This window comes from Podarcis muralis, chromosome 17, assembly GCF_964188315.1.
Source record: "Podarcis muralis chromosome 17, rPodMur119.hap1.1, whole genome shotgun sequence".
NCBI lineage: Eukaryota > Metazoa > Chordata > Lepidosauria > Squamata > Lacertidae > Podarcis > Podarcis muralis.
Genome location: NC_135671.1, coordinates 28,351,880 through 28,377,876, shown reverse-complemented (window position 1 = coordinate 28,377,876; position 25,997 = coordinate 28,351,880). Strand labels below are relative to the sequence as shown.

The 25,997-nt window shown below is 44.4% G+C and overlaps 1 protein-coding gene across 2 annotated transcripts in view; it reads right to left on the bottom strand.

The window, feature by feature from the left end:
- Positions 1-25,997, bottom strand: part of KANK1 (KN motif and ankyrin repeat domains 1) — a 124,262-nt gene that overhangs the window by 33,277 nt on the left and 64,988 nt on the right. The window contains exons 1-2 of one of the 2 annotated variants that reach the window (XM_077921584.1): positions 21,686-21,784; positions 21,113-21,227 (exon numbers count right to left, since the gene is read on the bottom strand). In XM_077921584.1, the coding sequence (XP_077777710.1) occupies positions 21,113-21,149 (37 nt within the window). In that variant the 5' untranslated portion in view covers positions 21,150-21,227; positions 21,686-21,784. Of the gene's footprint in view, positions 1-21,112; positions 21,228-21,685; positions 21,785-25,997 lie in introns of those variants that run through there. The other variant, XM_028711473.2, reaches the window with a different exon arrangement.

Below are 25,997 nucleotides of genomic sequence, written 5' to 3'. Positions count from 1 at the left end.
CACCGGGCGCAACATCTGGGGTTAGGGCAAATCCACAGGTTAGGGGGCGCAAATCCACCGGTTAGGGGGTGCAAATTACTTGCCTTGCCCCGGGTGCTGACAACCCACGCTACGCCACTGAATTTCTGGAAAATGTCAACTAAATCTCTTCCTAATATTGCAGATTAGGGAAATATTAACTGATTTGTTTTGTTTTTAGTAGATAATTTCCAGTGTAGGTCAGCTGTTGAGAGAGTCCAAAGTGTAGGGGCTTCGAAAAATACCCTTATCTCGAGGAAAGTATCAGAATTTGGAAACACGTTTTAGTGACTTTGGTTTGAAGTGTTTGCAAAGGAACATTGTGCTCTACACCAAACTCCCGCAGTCAGAAAAAGGGTTCAGGGGTGCAACACAGTTTCACAAGATCAAGCCCCCCCCCCCATCCGTTTCCAAATGATCTGCCAAGAGCTCTGCAGCAACAGGAGCACATTTCTGCACAAACTCCAAGGGTTTAAAGTGGAAATGAGCAACGGCGTTGGCATGTTGGCATGACCAACAGCATTCACGTCCCTCCATCTGAATCAACGGTGTAGCTGGCAAACCAGCTGGCGCTGGTAATAAGCCCCTCAGGACACAATCTGTTGACTAGAGGAGCAAGCTGGGTCCCTCAGGGCATAAGCCTGGTCCTTTAGTAGTAGTAGTAGTAGTAATAATGATAATGATGATGATGATGATGATAATAATAATAATAATAATAATAATAATAATAATAATAATAATAATAATATGATGTTTATACCCCGGCCATCTGGCTGGGTGTCCCCATCCACTCTGGGCGGCTTCCAACAAAATATTAAAGTACAATGATTCATCAAATATTAAAAGCTTCCCTAAACAGGGCTGCCTTCAGATGTCTTCTAAAAGTTCGATAGTTGTTTATTTCTTTGACATCTGGTGGGAGGGCATTCCACAGGGAGGGTGCCACCACCAAGAAGGCCCTCTGCCTGCTTCCTGTACTTCTTGCAGGGAGGGAACCAACACCAGAAGGCCCTCGGAGATGGACCTCAGTGTCCAGGTTGAACGATGGGGGTGGAGACGCTCCTTCAGGTCTACTGGGCCGAGGCCATTTAGGGCTTTAAAGGTCAGCACCAACACTTTGTATTGTGCTCGGAAACATACTGGGAGCCAGTGTAGGTCTACACTGGACCGGTGTTATGTGGTCTCGGCGGCCGCCCCCAGTCACCCATCTAGCTGCCGAAATCTGGATTAGTTGTAGTTTCTGGATCACCTTCAAAGTTAGCCCCACATAGAGTGCATGGCATTATTCCAAGTGGGAGATAACCAGAGCATGCACCACTCTGGCAAGACAGTCTGCGGGCAGGAAGGGTCTTAGCCTGCGTACCAGATGGAGCTGGTAAACAGCTGCCCTGGACACAGAATTGACCTGCGCCTCCATGGACAGCTGTGAGTCCAAAATGACTCCCAGGCTGCGCACCTGGTCCTTCAGGGGCACAGTTGCCTCATTCAGGACCAGGGAGTCCCCCACACCTGCCTGTCCCCATGAAACAGTGCTTCTGTCTTGTCAGGATTCAACCTCAATCCTGAATCAATGGTGTAGCTGGCAAACCAGCTGACACTGGTAATAAGCCCCCCCAGGCTACAATCTGTGACTAGAGGAGCAAACTGGGGTCCCTCAGGGCACAAATCTGGTCCTTCAGGGAGTGAACAATCGCACCCAGAACCGCCATTTTCCTGGCCAACCCGTCTGCTGTGTTTCCTGCCCTAGTCACCTGTTTCTTATCTGGTTTAAGCTCATTTCCCCTATTGCTCTCCATAATTCATTTCAAATAGTTCTTCAAAAATGTTGCTGCTCCACTTGGATCTGATGATAAGGAGAAAAAGCACTGGCGTCACCAGTAATGCTCCTAGACTGCAGCTCCCAGTCCTTTTTAATAATAATAATTTTTATTTATTTATATCCCGCCCTCCCAAGCCGCAGCCGGGCTCAGGGCGGCTAACAACAATAAAATAATACAGCATTCTAAAATCATTTCATTATAAAATTAATTCAAATCAAATTGATGGCAACCATTGGGCTAGAGTTCTGTGAGGATTGCCAAAGGAGGGAGTCAGGCTGTGCCCTGGCCAAAGGCTTGGTGGAACAGCTCTGTCTTGCAGGCCCTGCGGAAAGATGTCAAATCCCGCAGGACCCTAGTCTCTTGTGGCAGAGCGTTCCACCAGATCGGAGCCACAGCCAAAAAAGCCCTGGCTCTAGTTGAGGCCAGCCTAACCTCCCTGTGCCCTGGGACCTCCTAGATGTTTTTGTTTGAAGATTGTAAGTTCCTCTGTGGGACATACCAGGAGAGGCGGTCCCGTAGGTCCTAGGGTCCTAGGCCGTTTAGGGCTTTAAAGGTTAAAACCAGCACCTTAAACCTGATCCTGTACTCCACCAGGAGCCAGTGCAGCTGGTATAGCACCGGGTGAATGTGATCTTGCAGCGAGGACCTCGTAAGGAGTCCCGCTGCGGCATTCTGCACCCGCTGGAGTTTCTGGGTCAGTCTCAAGGGCAGCCCCACGTAGAGCGAGTTACAATAATCCAGTCTGGAGGTGACCGTCGCGTGGATCACAGCGGCTAGGTCAGGGCGAGAGAGGTAAGGAGCCAACTGCTTAGCTTGGCGGAGATGAAAAAATGCTGCCTTTGTTAAGGCAAGTATTTTCTCATTTCGAATATTTATGAATCACACACAAGGCAGTAAAAATATTAGAAGAGGCCAGATAAAATTATTTTTCCAGAAATATTTACTGAAATAAAAGATACTTCAAAATTCATACAATATCTACATTTAAAAGCTTGGGAGACCAAACTGTTGAAAACTGCTTCTCAGAAAAGGCCACAATGGTACAATACTCTAGCCTGAAAATTGTACTAAATGGTTGATGGTACTGAAAGAACCAAGAATCTTTTTCTCTGTATTGGCCATCTGGCTGGGCAACCAAAGCAGTTCCTGTACTAAAACAAAAATATTCAAAAAATATCCACCGCATTGCTCTCAATCATCTGTTTAGCCTTCTGTATTTAATCTGTGTTGTTTTAATTTGTGTAAACCACCTTGAGTCCTAATCTGGGGGGAAAGAGGAGTGTTGTTGCAGTTTTGTTGATAGAATGAGACTAACAACTATATTTTATATAAAGTTAGGGAGGAAATCAGGTCATTTCTTAGCCAGATGATTATTAAACTCAATTCATACAGATCACGTCTTTTTATTTTCAGTCTTCTGGGGTCCTGGTTTTGCTTTCAGCCTTTAGGAGTGAACACTAGGCAGCCAGGTCACCTCACCCTGCTACCATTCAAAACAATAGCAAGGGGAGAAAATAGTTCTTTAGGACAGAAAATCTAATATGCTTGCAGTAAACAGATGGTTCGGTGTATAGAACGGACCCTGTCAATTCTGCCAAAGGGAGGAGAAGAGGTTTTCCAAAGCAGAAGACAAACACAGCAGCAAAAACACTCTCTTTGCCGTCTTCCATAAAGTCTAATAAGGGACACATTTCTGGGAACATGCCCACTGGGAAACTGTTGAGCGAGAGATTCACAGCACACTTTGAGTGAGATTTCTTCTTTTGCCCGCTCATGGCCCTTAGAACGGAACCCTAAAACTGCATATATGGCAATGGGCTTTCAAGTGAAATACAGTGGTACCTTGGTTCTCAAACGCCTTGGTTCCCAAATGCCAAAAACCCAGAAGTGTTCTGGTTTTTGAACATTTTTCAGAAGCCGAACATCTGATGCAGCTGTCGGCTATTGTTTCTGGGGCGCCTGCACCAATCAGAAGCAGCGCCTTGGTTTTTGAACATTTCAGAAGTCAAACGAACTTCCGGAACGGATTAAGTTTGGCCCTTTTGTTTTTGCTATTTATTTTGCGTTTTTGTTTTTGAGGCTTTTTCGGTTCATTTGTTTTTGTGACTGTGTGGAACCCAGTTCAGCTACTGACTGACTGATTGCGCGACTCCGGAAATGGATAAAAGCCCCCCATCCAAACAGTGACTATCATCAGTGCAGGTAAGGATTTTTTATTTATTTTTTTTAAATCATCTACAATTCTGTCTTATTAATTTTATAGTACAGTACATTGATCATTGCTTTCATTTTATGGATTAGTGGTCTCGTTAGATAGTAAAATCCATGTTAAATTGCTGTTTTGGGGGTTGTTTTTAAAAGTCTGGAACGGATTAATCCATTCTGCATTACTTTCTATGGGAAAGCCCGACTTGGTTTTGGAACGCTTTGGTTTTGGAACGGACATTGGGAACGGATCAAGTTTGAGAACCAAGGGACCACTGTACTTTCATTTCACAGGCACCTTCAAAATCCCTACCTCTCTCATCCTCCTCCACAAAGGTAAGCTCTGCAGTCAAAAAAACCATCCACCTTGACACCCACAGGTGGAATGTCCACGCCAAACAAAACCACCGGAAGCCTCCAGGGCAGCCTCAGAGCCACCAGGTAGCAGCCGCTGAGTTGGGCAGAAGTAGTTACGTAATAAGGCAGTACTAGCTTGTTACCTGTTTACTCCACCTTTCCTCTAAGGAGCTCAGGGCAGCATTTATGACCTGCCCTTCCCATTAATCCTTATGTCAACCCTGTGAAATTGTGGAGGCTGGAATATAGGGAATAGGCGGTGCCCACATGTTACATCCAAAGTGTGTTCTCCCAAATCTTGGCCACCGTAGTAGCTCAAGGGGTTGCTGGGAACTGTAACTCTGTGAGGGGTAAACTACATTTCCCAGAATCCTCTGAGGGGGAGGTGGCTTTGGCTTTTAAGGTAGAGGGTGCCTGCAGCCTACATATAATACTCTAGGCACTGCACTCTAGGCACTGTGCTTTTTAAATAATTATTGGAATTATTATTGGAAAAATGTTCAGTGTTTTCTTTTCCCACTGAAAATTTTCCATCCCATAAGTGCATTATTAACAATTGCCAATTGAAAGTGCAGTATTAGGCAAGGCTGGCGGTTTCAAAGCTTTAATTAATGTTTTTCAGGGGATTATCTCCAGCAGATACACGAGAGAAGCATATTTCAGGTCAAACATCTATGGTGTACCGAGGCAAAAAACATTAACGGTGGGCAGTTTTTCTAGCCTGGTTTAGTAGATACAAGTAAAATAAATGTGTTAAATGGTATCGCTCTCATCAGGAAACGTTCCAATGCAAATCATGTTATGCAAAGGAACCCAGTTCAAAGTTCTTCTGAAAATCAGCAGCCCTTAAAGGAGTTTCACAACAAAGTGCCATCTCACAGTTCATTCACAGCCTGAACAACCAATGCATAAGTAAAGTAAAGGGACCCCTGACCTTTAGGTGCAGTCGTGGCTGACTCTGGGGTTGCGGCGCTCATCTCGCTTTATTGGCTGAGGGAGCCAGTGTACAATTCCCAGGTCATGTGGCCAGCATGACTAAGCTGCTTCTGGCAAACCAGAGCAGCGCACGGAAACGCCGTTTACCTTCCCGCTGGAGCGGTACCTATTTATCTACTTGTACTTTGACTTGCTTTCGAACTGCTAGGTTGACAGGAGCAGGGACCAAGCAATGGGAGCTCACCCCGTTGCAGGGATTCGAACCGCCGACCTTCTGATTGGCAAGTCCTAGGCTCTGTGGTTTAACCCATAGCACCACCCGCATCCCGATGCATACCTTAACACAAAAAAAGTACAGTGGAACCTGGGTTGTCGAACGCTTCAGAAGTCGAACGTTTCGGCTTTCGAATGCCGAAACCTGTAAGTAAATGTTTCCATTTTCAAATGCACCTTGGAAGTCAAACGGCTTCTCCATTTTTTCAATGGATTTTGCTGGCCGGCAATTGCGCCTCGGTTGTCAAATGTTTTGGAAGTCTGTCTTCCGAAACGAATTATGTTCAACAACAGAGGTTCCACTGTACAGATAACTAGGCTGTGACAAAAAACGTGAGAATAGAGAGGTGCTAGCATGATCCAGTTGTGCAGTTCACACATCACAGAACCATGATCTCACACAAAAGCTGTATATTTAAAAGCACAGGTGAGCAGGTTATTCCTGAATCCACTCCCTGTAAGAATAGGTGCCAGCAAGCAATAGATGCCAAGAAGCAAATGCACTTAATATGCAAAATGTACATGAGAAGATTTCATAAATGGGCAATTGATTTCCACACTTAGTCTTCCTCTCCCACACAACATCTACTGATCATCAATTTCTCCTGATGATCTAGAGACCTAGAAAAGGACCAAGAACTCAAGGGCTATCCATTGAAGGGAGCAGAGAAACAAGACAGGTTGCTTATAGAAGAGTGTGAGGCAAGGAGAACGTCCATGGAACTTTGTACGATATAGAGGTCAGGGCAGCTGGAAGAGAAATGCAAAATTTCCTGAAATTCTGATGTCATGGGGGAAACAGGCTTTTTTGGGGGAGTGGGGTTTCAGGAAAAAAACATAAATTGGGGGGGAGGGGGAATGAAAAGCATGCAATGTTTGTTTAGCTCCCTCTACGGCTCAAAAGTCACTGTTACTCGGGTAACATAGAATGGGTGTATAATCTGGTTTGCCATTAAATCACCATGTTTGGTTTATTTATTCAGTAAATAATTACAATTTCAGTTTCCTTTTATTTGTTATTTTAAATGTTACAAATGGAGCTATAAGACACTGAACTGTTTTGCAGGTTTTTGAGGAGTAGGCAAACAATTACAAAAACGGGAGAAACCATGACCTTTGTAGCAAAAAATGAAAATTGCTATGCATTCTGTATGGATTGTGGAAAACTAAGTCCTACTTAGACCAGACCCATTGAAATTAATGAAGTCAAATTAGTCATGTCTATTAACTTCAGCTGGTCTGAGTAGGACTTGTGTTGACTCCCACCCAGTGTCTCCCTCAGTCCTCCACAGTCAAGTAGACGTAAAGCATTCATTTCCATAAAAAGAGCTGTGAAAAGAAGAGGGCAGAGAGCCAAAACTCAATTAATATTTCAGAAAGTAAGACTCGTTAAATGCCATGTTCTATCTGTTTCCGCTTCTTCTACATCTTCATATTTATCATCATATTTATCATGGCTTTCTAAAAACTGAAGGTTTGCCCGAATTGAAACAAGCTTCTCTACCTTTTCCGATTTCATAGTCCAACATTTTTCAGTTTTTTGGGAAGGGGAATTTGGATTCCCCCCCCCCAGGCTATCACATCTCTGAGTCCTGGGGGGATAGGGTGGTATCCAAATGTAATAAATAATTACGATGGTGATGGTGATCTCTAAGTAGGAGAAGCTTGCTTTGAATATAGTGCATATTCACAGAGCTGAGATCATCAGTGAGGAACCTCTAGACAATTTGTGGGGCAAAGAGTTCATGCTTATTGCAGCAAAAGGAACAGAGACCAGGCTTTGTTCTGCTCCTCCAATGGACAGCCTCAGACACCGCAATTAATTTTGCAACATATGTCATATGCTGGGAGGGACAAGAGAGAATGTGCCCCGTTACAGCATTCCCTGAAATGCACCTAGTCACCGTTTCCATCCTGCTTTATCTGCAAAATGTCAATATTGGGTCAATCTCATCCTCAGGTTAATTTTTAAATGACCTCCTAAAATGGGAACAAATGATGCAATGCAGAGAAACGTAAAGGAAAGGAGGAAGGACACAGGTTCTATGTCCTAGGTAAAGGTAAAGGGACCCCTGACCATTAGGTCCGTCGTGGCCGACTCTGGGGTTGCGGCGTTCATCTCGCTTTATTGGCCGAGGGAGCCGGCGTACAGCTTCCAGGTCATGTGGCCAGCAATGACTAAGCTGCTTCTGGCGAACCAGAGCAGCGCACAGAAACGCCGTTTACCTTCCCGCCGTTTACCTTCTACTTGCACTTTGATGTGTTTTTGAACTGCTAGGTTGGCAGGAGAAGGGGCCAAGCAACGGGAGCTCACCCCGTCACGGGGATTCGAACCGCCGACCTTTTGATCGGCAAGTCCTAGGCTCTGTGGTTTAGACCACAGCGCCACCCACATCCCTGTTCTATGCCCTACCCTACACCAAAGGCTCTTTGATTCTGCAGACTTCTATATGCAGGAAGGATGGAGGCAATTTTTGCAAATCCCCACCCTCTGTCTTCTGCAGTCTTGCATGCTGCATCCCATGGTACTCTGGAGAGCCCCCCTACCCTCTGGAGCAGATCACAGGGACAATGAGGATTGCTGGGGTGGGAATCAGCAAAAAATATGCCCCCCTCCCCCTTCCAGTCTTGGAAGTTTCTGCAGGATCCAAGAGCCATCTCTGAAGGAAAGGACAGCATTGGATACAACCAGAAGTTCAATGGTACATTCCTCCCCTAAGAGTCCTGGTAAATGTATTTCAGTCTCCCCCGTACACAGGAATTTTACCATATTTTTCCACTCTATAAGACGCACCAGGCCATAAGACGCACCTAGTTTTTGGAGGAGGAAAACAAGAAAAAAATTATTCTGAATCCCAGAAGCCAGAACAGCAATAGGGATCGCTGCGCAGCAATCCCTCTTGCTATTCTGGCTTCTGGGATAGCTGCGCAGCCTGCATTAGCTCCATAAGACGCACACACATTTCCCCTTACTTTTTAGGAGGGATAAAGTGTGTCTTATAGAGCGAAAAATACGGTAAGAGTTATCACAGCCAGAACAGCCTACTATGGGGTGTTAATAAAAGACTAACAGACTCCTGAGAGGAATGGGCAAGCAAGTGAAACAGAGGAGGGAATGGACCCTGCAAAGGGCCAAGTTGAAACCAAAGAAGGAAGTGTGCTAAAATGAAAGATTTTTACCAGGGGACTCCACAGAAAACCAGCTCTTCAGGAGTTGGGACTCCGGTAAAATTTCCATTCCCTGCAGCAATAGCTACAGCCATGAAAAAGAGGGAATGAGCAGGATGGGCATCACCATATGCAAGGACAGGAGGTACCTGGAAGTTTCCAGGCGTGCTGCACCTCCGCTGCCTTTCATACAATGACTCTAATACCTAAAGTGCCTCCTTTTTTCCTCCTGGTGTAATTTGGGACTGCCCATGACAAAGCCCGCTCTATTCAGCCAGGGAACAGTAAGCAGGGAGGCGAGAGCAAAGTGTTGCCTGCAGAGAGGGAATGCGTAGGTGTGTTTGTAAGAGGGTGGGAAGCCTTGTCGTTCCCCCAATCTGCCATCCATCTCTTCTGGACCAATCACATCCCCATTCACAGCTGCTCTGTGCTTCCCGCGCCAGCCTGAATTCCCATTTCTACTCCTGTCTCTCTGCCTCCCCTGCCTCTGCCTCTTCCTGTGTATCCATCCTTCCCTTTTGCAGCACCTTACAAATCACGCTGGAGTCCTGACTCCGGGCCTTCAAAGCACCTTACCCCAGGTGTCATTGTGACACCCACCTGCCAAATTTGCACAAGCAAGAGAGAGGGGTCATGCTGAGATGCGTCCAAGGGAACGGGGGCAATTCGCAAGCCCCCAGCTGGCTCCAGCCCACCGGCCGGCAGCTGGGCGATCTCTGGTCCTTGGCTCAGCATCAAACAGCGACTCACAGCTTCAGAAGCCTTCAGAAGCTTGAGCACGCTCTAATCAGAAGAGTGAATAACACGCAACAGAAGTGGCAGAGAGAGGCTGTGTAAAGCGTATTTACAGATACTTTATTCAGCATCAGGACGAAGGGAAAAACATGTCTTCTCCCCTTCGTGTCCAAGCAAAAAGCATAAGCAAAAGCTATGCACAAATGGAAGTTCCCACCAAGCTGTGCTGTGCTGGAGTGTAAACAGGCACACGACACACAACAATCATGCCTGTTCCTTTTAAGGTGGAATGGAATATTCTAACAGGTCACACTGCTGCTATTCACTCCCAGTGTTGTCCGAACTATGACAGAGGGCACAGACCTTCCTTGCTGGTCCTTGCTGATAACAATTCCATTTTACAACTAGGCTGATCTGCGAGATGGATTGGGTTTTGTGACAACGTACATTTCCCATAGCAAATGTGTTGTGCATCTTCAAGTTAAAATAATTATAAGGAAAAGGAAAAATAGATAATAGATAAGTAAAAAATATTACTTTGAAGGAATCAGAAAAGGCTTGCAAATATCTGCTCACATAAACCTCTGCTGCAGATAAGACACCCAGATGACTACTAAGATGAGGGATATTTTTTTTAAAAAAATCCTTTTAGGGTATTCATCAGTCATAATGACTCATGTAGGTTTGTGGGGGAATGTGGTATATGAAAGCCTACATTGCCAACCTAAGTGTCAAACAAATAGAACTGCATTTGAAGGCACAGAGATTTCTGAAACATCAGCATGAGAACAACTGTGAAGGCTAAGAACAACTTTCCTTATGGGAGGAACTCTTTAAATATAATCTAAATGCACATGAAATTCAAGTAGAAAGTGGTAAGGAAGCAAATAATTACATTAGCTCAGCTAGGATCTTTGGCTTGTTAATTTTATTTTGTGAGATGATACTGGATTAAAACTCAACTCAACTCCTGCTGGGTTCAAAACATAACACCCTAAAGTTTATACGTTACTGAGACTTTCCAGGGGGAGAGAAGGCAGCTTTAAAATAGCATACCCATCTAAGACAATATTCCACATCTTGTTTCAGTGTTTACTGTACAGTGGAGCTGAGCCCCCAGTTGCTATCGACCTATGTTACTTCTAAGAAGTAAAAAGGTAAAGGTAAAGGTAAAGGGACCCCTCACTATTAGGTCCAGTCATGACCGACCCTGGGGTTGCGGAGCTCATCTCGCTTTATTGGCCGAGGGAGCCGGCGTACAGCTTCCGGGTCATGTGGTCAGCATGACTAAGCCGCTTCTGGCGCACCAGAGCAGCGCACGGAAACGCCATTTACCTTCCCGCTGGAGCGGTACCTATTTATCTACTTGCACTTTTACGTGCTTTCGAACTGCTAGGTTGGCAGGAGCAGGGACCGAGCAACGGGAGCTCACCCCATCACGGGGATTCGAACCGCTGACCTTCTGATCAGCAAGTCCCAGGCTCTGTGGTTTAACCCACAGCACCACCCACGTCCTAAGAAGTACTTCTAAGAAGTATTTGCACCTAAAACACTGCCAAATGAAAGCTTCAAGGCGGACACAATTCTCTACGTTTGCACCCCACAAAGTCACTTGTGTGGATCCAAAGGTGACCTGTTGGTAGTCAAGATAACCCCACAATTAATTGCTAGTTGCTATAGCAATGAGCTCATATGTTTGCTTTGATGCAACTTAATTGGTTTGATTTGAAGGTACCCTTATCTGTGGGTCTGAGATACTGGGCTCTGAGCCCAGAGAGGGGAGAACAGCTGTGATGTGTTGGGCACCTGCTTGCTGCAGGCTTGCGCCTGTAAGAGCAAGGAGAACCAACGGGCTGCTTTAGCTGTAAGTCTATACTGTTCTTTAATAAAGCATTAGAACTGACTATTCTCACATCTTTCACCTCCTTGGCTGGCACTGCGCAGATCTCAAACTCCTAGGACCTCTCCTCTAGCTCTGGGGCTGGGATGCAGCTCACAACATCACTGTACAGTGGACCCTCTGGGTGTAAATTTAATTCATTCCGGGGGTCTGTGTGCACCCTGAAAAATCTGTATCCAGAGGTGCCACTTCTGTGCACATGCGCAGTGCGATAACGCACTTCTGCGCATACGTGAGCGGCGAAACCTGGAAAAATACTTCCAGGTTTGCCGTTTTCGCAACCTGAAGTTTACATTACTCGAGAGTAACATAACCCGAGAGTCTACTGTACAATGAAGAAGTTCCGTCAGCAGCCAGGTGCCCACCCTTAGTTCCATTGCCATCCTGTACACATTTACTTAGGGACGCAGGTGGCGCTGTGGGTTTAACCACAGAGCCTAGGACTTGCCGATCAGAAGGTCGGCAGTTCGAATCCCCATGACAGAGTGAGCTCCCGTTGCTCGGTCCCTGCTCCTGCCAACCTAGCAGTTCAAAAGCACATCAAAGTGCAAGTAGATAAATAGGTACCACTCCGGCGGGAAGGTAAACAGTGTTTCCGTGTGCTGCTCTGGTTCGCCAGAAGCAGCTTAGTCATGCTGGCCACAAATGCTGGCTCCCTCGGCCAATAAAGCGAGATGAGCACCGCAACCCCAGAGTCGGTCATGACTGGACCTAATGGTCAGGGGTCCCTTTACCTTTAGTCTCAAAGGACTTGGTCGGGGTATGACTCTTCTTCATGTTCCAAAGAATTTCCACAGGATTTGGATAATTCACGGGCTGCATTCATATGTTCCATTCTGAACTATTGTTTTAGTGAGAGGTCAACAAGCCTGGCCTCTTCTCTCCTGCACGGCTGCAATAAGAAACTGGGAGCCTCCATTTTTGCTTAACCTCTAAACAAGTAGAGCAACATTGAGTGCTCAGTGCTTAGAAACACCAGTGGAAGCTGCCTGGGAAAGTTTACAGTCGTCATTCCAGCCCACAGAAAACTCACTCAGTGCATGAGTCAATTCTTTTTACTAGAGAGCCGAGAGTACAAAGAAAGTAGGAAGATTCTACAGCGTTAAAATTTGGAGCACGGGTGCATTTTCCCAGGTGCTTCGAACAAGGGTATTTTGAAGTTTCACGGGCCAACATTCTTTTGCAGAACTGTGCTGTAGAACAACATTCACTTGGTCCTCATTTTCTTCTTGTAATCCCTCACCACAAGAAGTGAAGCTATAGGGAACCAGGCAGAGGACCTTTTCAGTAGTAGCACCCAACTTGTAGAACGCCCTCCTGTCGGATGTCAAAAAGAAGAAGAAGAAGAAGAAGAAGAGTTTGGATTTGATATCCCGCCTTTCACTCCCTTTTAAGGAGTCTCAAAGCGGCTAACATTCTCCTTTCCCTTCCTCCCCCACAACAAACACTCTGTGAGGTGAGTGAGGCTGAGAGACTTCAGAGAAGTGTGACTAGCCCAAGGTCACCCAGCAGCTGCATGTGGAGGAGCGGAGACGCAAACCCGGTTCCCCAGATTACGAGTCTACCGCTCTTAACCACTACACCACACTGACAAGTAACTACAGTATATAACTTTTAGAAGACATCTTAAGGCAGCCCCATATAGGGAAGCTTTTTAACATGTAAAGTCTTATTGTGCTTCCATATGCAGTCGTACCTTGGTTTTCAAACAGCTTAGTTCTCCAACGTTCTGGCTCCCGAATGCCGCAAACCCAGAAGTGACTGTACTGGTTTGCGAACTATTTTTGGAAGCCGAATGTCTGATGGGGCATCCGATTGGCTGCAGGAGCTTCCTGCAGCCAATCAGAAGCCGTGCTTTGGTTTCCGAACATTTTTGAAGTCAAACGGACTTCCGGAACAGATTCCATTCGACTTCCAAGGTACGACTGTATGTTGGAAGCCGCCCAGAGTAGATGAGGCAACCCCATCAGTTGGGCGGGGTGCAAATAATAAAATCCATCATCATCATCAAAATTCACCTCCCCAAATTTAAGATTAATACTACACCTTAATTAGGTAATCAGAAACTTGATGGGAATTGATTGTGCTCTTTAAAAGACTGATCACTTTCTAAACGAGCTGGACATTTCCAGCCTCTGTGGCTAAAAAAGGTAAGATCAGCTGTATATTGATCAGGTTCACAGTGAGCTACAAAGCAAAATGTTTTCAACCTTTGGGCAAAGCGGAGTTAAAATGCAATCAAGACTGCAAAGTTAAATCTGAAGGCTGAAAACTAGTTGTATAAGGTTGTGTCCACACACAAATGGGGCTCTCTCACAGGAGTGCGAATATTGCCTTTGTGCTTATAGAGCACTCTCATTCCTTAGCTGGTAAAAAGAATCCACTGTGTACCTACAATTTTCTGATGATGGTGAACAGCACTAGATATTATAGTATACGGTATCTTCAAACGATTCACTTCAGACCATCTTTCGAACAAGTTCTATATGGAGACAACAAACTAAAAACGCGGATCACTTTCTTCTTTGTTGCTGAGTTTTCACGAAAGAGGCCCCAAACTATTTTCAAAAGGTGCCTTCTCAGCTCCATTTGGCAAATGATGCTATCAAGTTAATTAATACACCTACATGCTTTTGAAATTCTTGCAAGCAGGAGGGTGTGTCCTCTATAGCTGCTTTTCAGCATCTTTCCCAGGTTCCCAGAGAATGAAGAGAAGCAAGAAAGAGGGAAAGATATGAGGAGGAAAAACAACCGGGGGGAGTTATTAAAATAAGTGTGAAACTGTAAACATAACTATGGAAGAATGAAGTGGGAAGACAATGGCTTTTACATTCTTTAGCATTTTCTTCAGCTTGAAATGTGCCCCTCTGTGCGCTATGCAGACTTTTATATACTGTATTTTTCGCTCCATAAGACACACTTTTTTCCTCCTAAAAAGTAAGGGGAAATGTGAGTGCGTCTTATGGAACGTATGTCGCTGCGCAGCACCCCTTCAGGGAAGCGGGAGGAGGAACGGAGCCCCTTCTGTTCCTCCTCCTGCTTCGATGAAGGGGTGCTGTGCAGCTCTCCCTCTCTGCGCAGCACCTGTTATGCGAAGCCAGAAGGAGTCCCTTCTGTTCCTTCTCCAGATTCGCTGAAGGTGCGCTGCGCAGTTCTCCCTCTCAGAGAGGGAGAACTGCGCAGCGCCCCTTCAGCGACACGCCGTCCTCGCTTCTGCCTTAGCCGTGCGCAGCCTCTTCGGGCAGGGGGAGCCTTCATCCCGCTGCCCTGAAGAGGCTTGGTGCGGTTATCTCAGAAGCCAGAACAGCCACACGGTATCCCAGAAGCCAGATCCCTCTTGCTGTTCTGGCTTCTGGGATTCAGAATAACTTTTCCCTGTTTTCCTCCTCCCAAAACTAGGTGTGCCTTATAGTCTGGTGCATCTTTTGGAGCAAAAAATATGGTAATGCTTCTAGGTTTAAGAACCCAAGTTACCTTTTTAAAAAACAACAACCACCAATTTGTATTTATAAAGGTGATTTCTAAATGCCCCGTTCCAAGGCCTCTCCCCAATACGAACAGCACCTTGCCCCAACTTGCCCATATGTCTCCTCCTCCTCAGGGAACTGCTAGCTTTTCAAACAGGGAACAAACTGTTCAGTTTTCTTGGAAGGAAAAAGAAACCTAACTGACCAGGAGACAAAGTTAGAAGTGACAGAAAATAATGCCTAGGCCCAGCACTTCTGTAGTCTCAAGTGTGCATGCCACTGGGAGCTTCTCTATAAACCTGCACCTCATAAAACAAAACCATAATTTCTGCAAGCCACATATTGCTGCAAGGCAGTATAAAAGCTCCACTCCTAAATTGCTCCTTCCCAGCCTGTCACAACCACAGATGGTTTCAGCTAGGTCCCCATCGTCGTCTTCACCTCCCACCTTGTCTACAGACATCTTCCAACTGCAGTATCATGACCTAGGGCACTGTTTCTTCTACCATGAACTCATGGAAGAGGTGCTTGCTCCTGCTTCTCCTGTATCCTCAAGGTTATTTCATGAAAAACCCTTTAACCTAGTCCCTCAGAAAGATACCCTATGATGCAGAATGTGGTGGCATAAATCTAGACTGTACCACTTGAGTCCAAAATTCGGTGCACCACAATTCAGCCTCCCGGACACTGAGGTCAGGCTCCAAAGGTCTTCTGGCGGTTCCCTCAAAGTGTCGGTGTTTAAAGCCCATCGTTCAGCCTGGACACCGAGGTCCAGCGCCTTCTGGTGGCTCCCTCACTACAAGAAGTGAGGTGGGAACCAGGCAGAGGGCCTTCTCAGTGGTGGCACCCACCCTGTGGAAAGCCTTCCCAGCAGATGTCAAGGAAATAAAGAACTATACAACTTTTAGAAGACATCTGAAGGCAGCCCTGTATCGCAAACATTTATGTTTGGCATTTTATTATTTTTAATATTTTGCTGGAAGCCACCCAGAGTGGTTGGGAAAATATAATATAACAACAACAACAACAACAACAATTTTGATGCCTTCCATCAGCTTTGGTTGGTGATGCATCTGCACCCCTATTTGGGAAGTGATAGCCTAAGTTCTATCATCTATGCTCTGGTAAACTCTATCTTAGATTACTGCAATGTGTTATATGTGGAGCTGTCTCTGGAGACAGTTCGAAAACTCCAGCCGGTGCAGAATTCAACAGCCAGGTTTGTCATTGGGGCAAGATGGTTTGAGTATATTACACCAATTCTGTCCTGGCTGAAGTGGCTGCTGGCTAGTTTCCGGGACCAATTCAAAGTGCTGGTTTTAACCTATAAAGCCTTTAACAGCCAAATGCCTGGTTATGGAGAAACATTTTCACTTTCTTTAATGTGGTATACCACAAGATGGAGCCAGTCCAAGTGGTAACTAAAGACCTTTGCAGCATCAAAATTGATTTGAGGAGAGGTGTACACGAGTTTTCAGGAGCAATCCGAATAAGCAAAAGAAAGCTTAACTGGCCACAAGATACTAAAACGTTTATATTTAGATTTAACTCCACTTTAGAACACATCCAAAATTCAATTAGGATCATAGCACACACAGCAAGAAGTGATATCAGATATTCCAAGCACATGCCATAAGTAGTCCAAGTAAACAGGTCCCCTCCTCCCCACCCCAAATAAGTCCACTTTGGAGATTATTGCCCCTTTATTTAAGGCATCCATGAAGGTTCCAGCTGAATTCTGGATAGATGGTCCATTGTAGACCACATTACATGTGACACTGTCAGGATTAATTGAAATAAATCAAAATAAATCAAAATTGCATCACGCATTCAGATCTTTAAACAGATTACTGCTGCACCATCTACTCTAATTCAACTTACAAAATTTAAGGAAACTTTTAAGTGTATGCATGAGATGTGTCCGAAATCATTGCAAATCTTATAAAACTGACTTATTAACAGCATGTTCTTGTTTAGCTTACCTGCCTAATAAAGCGACTGCTGTTAATCCTGCCTCAAAGCAACGGAGACACAAATACACACCATGTTCCTATGTTCTGACAACGCAACGTGCAAAGCACACAGAACACAAGTGCCAGAATAGAAATTCAAAACCTGCCTGCATATTCCAGTCAGTATAGTCTTGCTGGCTAAAATAGAAGATCACACATAATGAAAAAGTCTACTCCCCAAACGTGTAATCGACGACTCATTGCTCACCACCATATGAAATTAGTTCCAAACATCTGCAACCCCTCTGGAACCTACCGTTTGAAGGGCTACAACCGTCTCCATGAGCAGACACACTTGACAACGGAATCGGTAAGCGAACGTTCTGGTCTTCGTCCCGATAGATTCAGAGCATGGAGAGGAAAAACCCTCCGCCTGTTTAGCTTGACTTTCTGCTCTTTGAATACAGGGCAATTAAGAAACCTGTTCCGATGCTCTCAACGCCCAGTTGCGGATTACGAGACCAGACTCCCTCACCCGGCACAGCAGAGAACCAATACCAGACGTGCCGGGGAGTCCAACGCTATTATGAAACGCTCATGATCTGAACAAACACACACACAAAAAACCAAGAATGACACGTTGGAACGGAGAGCTGAAGGGTGTATAATGCAAAGCAAGTCCCGACAGTGTCAGAAGAGCAGAACCCTAGTTAGCCTTTGGTTTGGGTGCTGTGCTTTTAAAAAAGAAGTCACTCTTAATGAGATACGGGGGGGCAATTTTATTTCTTTTATGCATTTGTCGGAAGAAATATCAGCGTATGTAACGTGGCTGCACATGCAGCAATATTGTTTACCACTTAAAACAGTGGAACAGCCTTACTGGTGTGTGAATTATTCAAAGCAGAGCGATCCGGTTTCATATGTCCCTGACCAATAAAGAAACACATTGCAGACAACACTCCGGCTGCACTGCAAATCCATCCCCACAAATTCCATGCATAATCATTATCTCCCAAAGGGAAAAATTCCTTCTGTATTACGTAAAAAAATAGTTTCTCGGCCTTCTGAACAGAATGCCAAAATTGAAAGCAACTTCTGCCAAGCTAATAGCCCTAAAGGGTTTCCAGTTCCTTTTCAAACACCTCCTCTGACACAACCTGGTGCCCTGCACTGAAGTTCTACGGCTGACATGATTGGTTAACTGAAAGGAGACCGTAGGGTTAAAATCAATTTGGCCTTTTCCATTTGGTTTTATATGTTTTAACCTTATACCTCCAAAACACTGACACAGCTAGATGAACTTGTTATATATATTTGGGTGTGTGTGTGTGGAAATCTATACTTAAAGGTAAAGGTAAAGGTAAAGGACCCCTGACCATTAGGTCCAGTCGTGGCAGACTCTGGGGTTGCGGCGCTGATCTCGCTTTACTGGCCGAGGGAGCCGGCATACAGCTTCCGGGTCATGTGGCCAGCATGACTAAGCCGCTTCTGGCGAACCAGAGCAGCACACGGAAATGCCGTTTCCCTTCCCGCCAGAGCGGTACCTATTTCTCTACTTGCACTTTGACGTGCTTTCAAACTGCTAGGTTGGCAGGAGCTGGAACTGAGCAACGGGAGCTCACTCTGTCACAGGGATTCGAACTGCCGACCTTCTGATCGGCAAGCCCTAGGCTCAGTGGTTTAGACCACAGCGCCACCTGCATCCCATACGTTCAAATATCAGTTGAAGCCTATCTTTCATGTTCAAAATAGCCAGGAAAGACACCGTAAGTGCAATTCACTATCACATTATTACAAATTCTCTGCCTGGGCAAGCATACGCTTGGCAGAAGACTGGTCCTCCTATTCTGCTGTGTGTTCTGAGGATTCTCCCAACTGCACCCCCCCCCCCCAAAGTCAATTATTTGGGGAGGAAGGCTGCAGAGGGAGGAAAAGAGAGGAAGCCCCATTGCAGAAGCCCTTCTACTGAACTTCAACTTGCCATGATTTGTTAGTAGATTCTCACCCAAAATGCATTGCAGTTCGGTATCTTTCCTGAGTGGCTGAGATACCACAACTAAAATTGGTATGTTTGTTTACTAATTATAAATTACATCCCACACATCCATTTTTAGAGAAAGGAGGGGGGAAAGTTCAAACTACATTATAGTAGGATATTTGTTGAAGGGCTTCTTGAACATCGTGATTGCCTAATCCTACCCTAGTAAGTTTTCCTGCAGCAACTGGGAGCCAGTGTGGTGTAGTGGTTAAGAGTGGTAGACTCGTAATCTGGTGAACCAGGTTCGCATCCCCGCTCCTCCACAAGCAGCTGCTGAGTGACCTTGGGTTAGTCACACTTCTCTGACGTCTCTCAGCCCCACTCACCTCACAGAGTGTTTGTTGTGGGGGAGGAAGGGAAAGGAGAATGTTAGCCGCTTTGAGACTCCTTCGGGTAGTGATAAAACGGGATATCAAATCCAAATCCAAACTGAAGGAAGGAGGGTCTAGAATCATATTTTCTGGTTGGACACATAATATAATAAAATCAGGTAATTCAGCGAGCGGTGCTTAATTTTCTCTCAGATTTGGTGCACCCAGACAGAAGAAAAAAAGCATAGATGCATGGCTTCAGAGTCGTCAATGAGGTGCACAAGGAAGCTGCTGCATAAACCAGTTCTGCAACAGGAGGGGCACACGAACTATTGGCGTGTACACACTGCATGACAGTTTTGTGCTCAGTGCTGGATGCAGGCGCCTTGATGGGGTGCTGTATAGACATCATCCCCATGTCACACACCATTTGTCAATCTAAAGCTCATTCTGCTGGAACGGTTATAATCCATTTTGTGCCAAGAATGCACTTCTCAAGCACAGGGGCGTTTTCAAGGGCCACCTTCTGCTGGGACAGGACTGCGCCACGCCCCAGCACCAGGTCCAACTTGTCTTCGAATGAAGCAAAATATGAAGCAGTACGGTAGTATCTTAGCTGCCTCTATAGACAGTGGTACCTTGGTTTACGAACTAAATCCCTTTCCCGTTCTTAAACCAAAGCATCCTTAAACCAAGGCGTGCTTTCCCATAGCAGCGGGGGACTCAATTTACAAATGGAACACACTCAACAGGAAGCGGAACATGTTCTTTTCCAAGGCAAAGTTCACAAACCAAAACACCTACTTCCAGGTTTGCAGCGTTCTTGATCCAAGTTGTTCATACACTAAGCTGTTCTTAAACCAAGGTACCACTGAGATATATATTTGCTGCATAGAAGCATATTAACACATCATCTCCCAGCGCCTCTCTTCCAAAAGACTGTGAATATGAGAATGTTTATCTGTGGAAAGCCTAATGGAGGGAAGGGGAACAGAGGACACAGTTGCACACTAGTTTGAAAACACGTTGACCTGTGTGTATAGACAATGCAGTTTTCATGCAAAAGTGTTGTGCAGCTGCAAACTGCTATGCACAAACGAAAAAATGACTCCTGGGCATTTGAAGGGCAATGTTTGTTTGGATCCTGGGTGAGAACCCAGAGGCTGAGGGGAAGGGTATATCAGAAAGAAAATGAATTGGCAATTCACCTCTAACTTTGTATTAAAGTAACATTTTTATGTGCAACTGTGTGCTTTTCTAATATTTTTGTTGTTTACGTTGTCCGTTGATGCTTCAGTTTTCTTAAGAGATATTTTTAAGATAGTAAGCAGGATAGAAATGTTGTAAACAACAACACATTTGTACATAGCCTGTACAGACTCCTCCTTCTAGCCCAGTAAATGCATTCAGACCCTAGTGGTTGCACCCTCTGCAAAAGGATAATGTCACAAGTGGGAGGGAGTCATGACAATGAAAAGATTCCAAGCCTGATAGAGCTTTACAGGACTTCCTTTGACAGAAATGTTCCGTTCCTGGCAAGGAAAAAACAAAACCAGGAATGCTCTGTTTAACTCTGGTTATACAAGTCGTCATAATGGTGCCATAAGTCTCCCTACTTGCAGTTCTCTTAACGATTCCAGGTCATTTGTTGCTTCTTGTTAAAAACAGAAGCCAGCTTGCTGCTATCAGTTATGCAACTTATACACCGGATAACTTGGATGCAGACATCATGCACGAGCCATTCAGACATGACAAAACTGACACGGAAATAACCACATGGTAGGGAGATATTTCATGATAGTATTTCAATACTTGGGGGAATAAACATGTACACAGCATTTTAAGAACATGACATTTTTTAAAAAAATGCCCTGAACAATAGGCTTAGTATAACTTTGCTATACTAGGGAGGTTAATAAGGCAAAAAGTTACCTGTGGAGCTGCCGTTAATATTTGCTGGCTGGGCCATGCTTGCTGAGTGACAAATCCAGAAACTGACTGTTAGGAGTCATGCAAATCAAGCATCAAATCCAATCAGGCATGCAACCTGCAAGAGGAAAAAAAAGGTCATCAAAATATTGCAATTCCAAAACTAGTTGACTTTCATTATAAAGATCACCAGGTATAGGCCCTTGTCCTCAAGTTTAAGCATAGAAAATGTGATAGGCTGATGCATTTTAAAAATAATAATACAGAAGAGTGTGAGTTTGAGTTTCAAAAGTCAAGTGACTCAAAGCATTACTGTCAGGCACACCATTAACAGAAAGACATAGCTGTCAATTTACAGATTTGAAAATAAGGGACCAGCAGCCTCGAAAATAAGGGATCAGCAGCCAAAATAAGGGATCAACAATTACTTTGTTAAAATACATATTTTGTTGCATGCAAATGGCTTTAGATACCTATTAGGTCCATAAATTACCATATAGCATATATTCAACACAAAAAACCAGCAACAATTTGTTGTTGACAAAGGACAGCTGGACATAGAAAGGGCCCCATTACCTTCAGTAGCTTATTTAAGGGACATCATCAATAAGGGACAGCAGCGGGACATGGCGCTGGGATAAGGGACTGTCCTGCCAAATAAGGGACGCTTGACAGCTATGCAGAAAGATGAAAATATCTGAGCAAACTGAACACAGATGTTGGTAAACACCACAGACCACAAATCCTCTACAGCAAATATGAAGTAACACAAGCATGGCTTTGGCTTTGATTAGAAGGGGAATCAATAAGGCAGTGATTGTAACAACGAAGCCCTGAAATACAAAGAGTCTACATGAACATAAAGGAGCAAAGAACTTCAATTTGGACTAACAAATCACTTTTATTTGCCTCTAGGTTGCTTGAAAGGCATTAGAGTCCAGACCGGAATCTGACTGAAATGTGTTATTTGAAATATAAAAGCAAAGGGGAGCTAAATTATAGACTGGAAAATTACAGACAGGCCCCAAGGACCTAGACAGTAGCATGAGAAATGTACTTTGCCAATACTGTTAGTGAGAGAGCATGATGTTATGCCACAATAGTTCCAAAGTGCGAAAAATGGATTGGAAAATCCAAATCAGCTTCTGGGCACAACTGTATTCATGTCACAGGACCAATACAACTGAACTGCACACTAGCACTATGTTCGCAGTGCAGTTTCAGAAGCAGCGAGCTGCATGGCGCTTTCATTCTCACATCAATGATTAAACCATGTGGGGCTTGTTTTTTCATTCAGCATCATTTATCTAGCCAGCAATAGGTGGCTGTAATTTAAACCAATCAAGGGGAATTTAAACCAAGAAGGAAAACTGATCTGCAAAAAATATAACTTTGCAATTTGCAGGCAATGTTCAGCCTTGTGTATCTATATACTGTATATCACACACACACACACAAAAATATATATGTGTTTTGTGTATATTGAAGTTTAGAAGCTGTCACACAGAGCATGTATATTAGAAGAAAGTTTGTTTCTCAGAAAATTAGGCTTTCTGCCCTTACCAATCCTGTGTTCCTACATGCTTGTTTCATACCTGCCTGAGATTACTGTGCTCTGAATACTTCAGGGCAAATGCAAAAACAAGTAACGACTGGTTAGAAGTACTATTTGCTAATAGAAGTTAGATGCTACTCTCAAGGCGGGAGAAGGCATTCTTTATTCCGTATTCAAACACTGAATAGTCAATGTGCCAAGAGTCTCGGTACTGCCATGGCTTGACAGGACTGTCAAAAATTGGAACAAATTTCTTTTCCGCATACAGGCAAAAGCTTATTCATCAACGCACGTAGCTGATGAAAGTCTTGAGAAAAAGAAAAAGGGAAAATAAAAAATCAGGGGACTTACTAGGTCCTTTGTCCACCTATTGCTATTTAAGCCTGTGCCTAAACCACACATTCAGAAGCTGCCATTGACTAGACTTGGGGCCCCTTCATCTTGACTTAGGCTGCTTACTGTACTGCATCCTGTGCAATTAGTATAAATGTACCGTATTTTTCGCTCTATAAGACGCACCAGACCACAAGACCCACCTAGTTTTTGGAGGAGGGAAAGAAGAAAAAAAATATTCTGAATCTCAGAAGCCAGAACAGCAAGAGGGATCGCTGCACCGTGAAAGAAGCAATCCCTCTTGCTGTTCTGGCTTCTGGGATAGCTGTGCGGCCTGCATTCGCTCCATAAGATGCACACGCATTTCCCCTTACTTTTTAGGAGGGGAAAAGTGAGTCTTATAGAGCAAAAAATGCGTTATATGTCTAATTTTAAGCGTAGGAAAGCCCTCCTTATAATGCACAAACTACAGAAACAAAAATATATACAGTGGTGCCTCGCAAGACGAAAATAATCCGTTCCGCGATTCTCTTCGTCTAGCGGTTTTTTCGTCTTGCGAAGCAACCCTATTAGCAGCTAAGCGGATTAGCGCTATTAGCGGTTTAGCGGCTATTAAAGGATTAGCGGCTAAGCTGCTAAAAGGCTTAGCGGCTTAGAAAAAAGGGGGGGGCGGGAAAAAAATCGCAAGACTAGCAAGACGTTTCGTCTTGCGAAGCAAGCCCATAGGGAAAATCGCCTTGCGAAGCAACTCAGAAACGGAAAACCCTTTCGTCTAGCGGGTTTTCCGTCTTGCGAGGCATTCGTCTTGCGGGGCACCACTGTAATGCATGTATCCACCATGCATTGTGCAGGGTGCCCTATGGACGTGTATGGTACATGCTCAATTTAACCACTACTCTGTGAGTATGAGCTGTCCGGTGCAAAATTCAGATTGACTAGATAGCCTTTAGCAAAGCCAACAGACTTCCTTTACCTCAATATTTCATCTGCAATATGAGCATTTAAAAAAATGATCTGATGATAACCAGGGTAATATGTTCAGGTAGGTAGCTGTGTTGGTCTGACACAGTCGAAATAAATTAAAAAAATTGTCCAGTAGCACCTTAGAGACCAACTAAGTTTGTTCTGGGTATAAGCTTTCGTGTGCATGTATACTTCTTCAGATACACTGACCCTTATATATAGTGGGAGGGTGGGGCGGGGTTTTTCTCAGAAGAGTAGTAGGAGATGGGTGATTGAAGAAGTGTGCATGCACATGAAAGCTTATACCCAGAACAAACTTAGTTGGCCTCTAAGGTGCTACTGGACAATTTTCTAAAGTTATTTTGACAGGGTAATATGTGACATGCTTTAGAAAAGCTCAGCAAAAGCCAGGGGTAGGAAGACACCACATGCAATAGTTTTTTCTGCAGAGTAAGAATTAAGGTAAGTGAAAGGTTAAGATTATATAAAGTTGTCAAAGCCTGAGAACTGAAATGGCTCCATTTGCTAGATATGAACTCTAACATGTGCCATTCCTTCATCAGTGGGAACTTTTAGTTAATCTGCAATTCCAGTCTCCCCAAGTTGCCAGTCGCTGCATGAAGATGTTTTTCTGGGCACTTGGCCAGAGTACAGTGTTTAAAATGTAACCCTGAGTGATGATAAAAACAAGACACACCAGTCCCTGGAACCTCCCACAGCAGGGCATGAAAGGGACTCCTTCAGACATGGCTTGCAGGAAAGTGGGCAGTAAGGTCAGGAATAGCTTGCCCAAACCACATCAAGGTACCACTATGGCTTAATTCAAGACTTCATCGTATTTAGAGTAGATCTGCTGAGTTCAGTGGGTTTACTCAATGTAGGGCTATGTCTAGTTCAAATCCCTTGACCAGGCATCCCCAAACTTGGCCCTCCAGGTGTTTTAGGACTACAATTCCCATCATCCCTGACCACTGGTCCTGTTAGCCAGAGACAATGGGAGTTGTAGTCCCAAAACAGCTGGAGGGCCGAGTTTGGGGGTGCCTGCCCTTGACTTTACTGCATAAGAATATAGTTAGCATTACATGCAGCTGATGATGACATCCCTGTGGCCCAGGTGTTCCCTTCTGGGTTTGGGAGCTTATGAGAGAGGCATTTTAAACTTAGCTGAGATTCGTTCGTAGAGTTTCGATGGCAGACTCACATTTACAGAGCTTCAACAATATGCAGTGTTACAAGACTTGTGATGATATGAACTAGTGGTTACACTGTAATTATGGATTGCAATTTTTAAGCAGCGATTGCTATGGTCTCATAGACCCTGCATATACTCAAAACTTTTTATTTATTTGCATTCTTTGTTTATTGTGTCAATAAATGAAGTATCTCGACAAACTTTCATTAGCTATGCGAATAGACTTATAGCACAGGAAAATGCTTGCAGAATAGCAGCAAAGTCATCACAGAAACAAACAGTAAAAAGCATTGTTTACATTCTTTTATAAATGAAAGTGGTTTTTTTAACCCAAACACCAACTCTTAAGGCATCGTCCCCATTTTAGCTCATGAAATGCAACTGAAGAGCCTGAAGACCACTGCGATTTTGGTATCTGTTCACCATGAGAATAAAGTAGAATAGCAATTGCTGTTACACTCCCTCCCCTCTGCTGCAAATATCAACTTGCAGCTCAGTAATAAGCGACCTGCATTAAAGTGTGCTATTCAAGTTATGATTCGGATAACCATTATGTATGATTCCACTGCCACCATCCTCTTATCAAGTGCCAAGCTGGAATTTTCTACATTTCAAGGTTAAGAGTACTGGAAAACGTACAGTTCTGCTAAATGTGGCTTGGCATCTGTCAGCTCCATAATATGTTGTTATATTGTGCAGGCTGAATGCGACCTCTGACCTAGGTCACAACACTTGTGACACTTGGAACTGGGCAAATTGCTTATTACTCTTCACACCACTGTCAGTGTGCATCATTTTTTAAAAAGTTACTTGTAGAAAGAGGCAACGCTACAGCTCTGAAGACG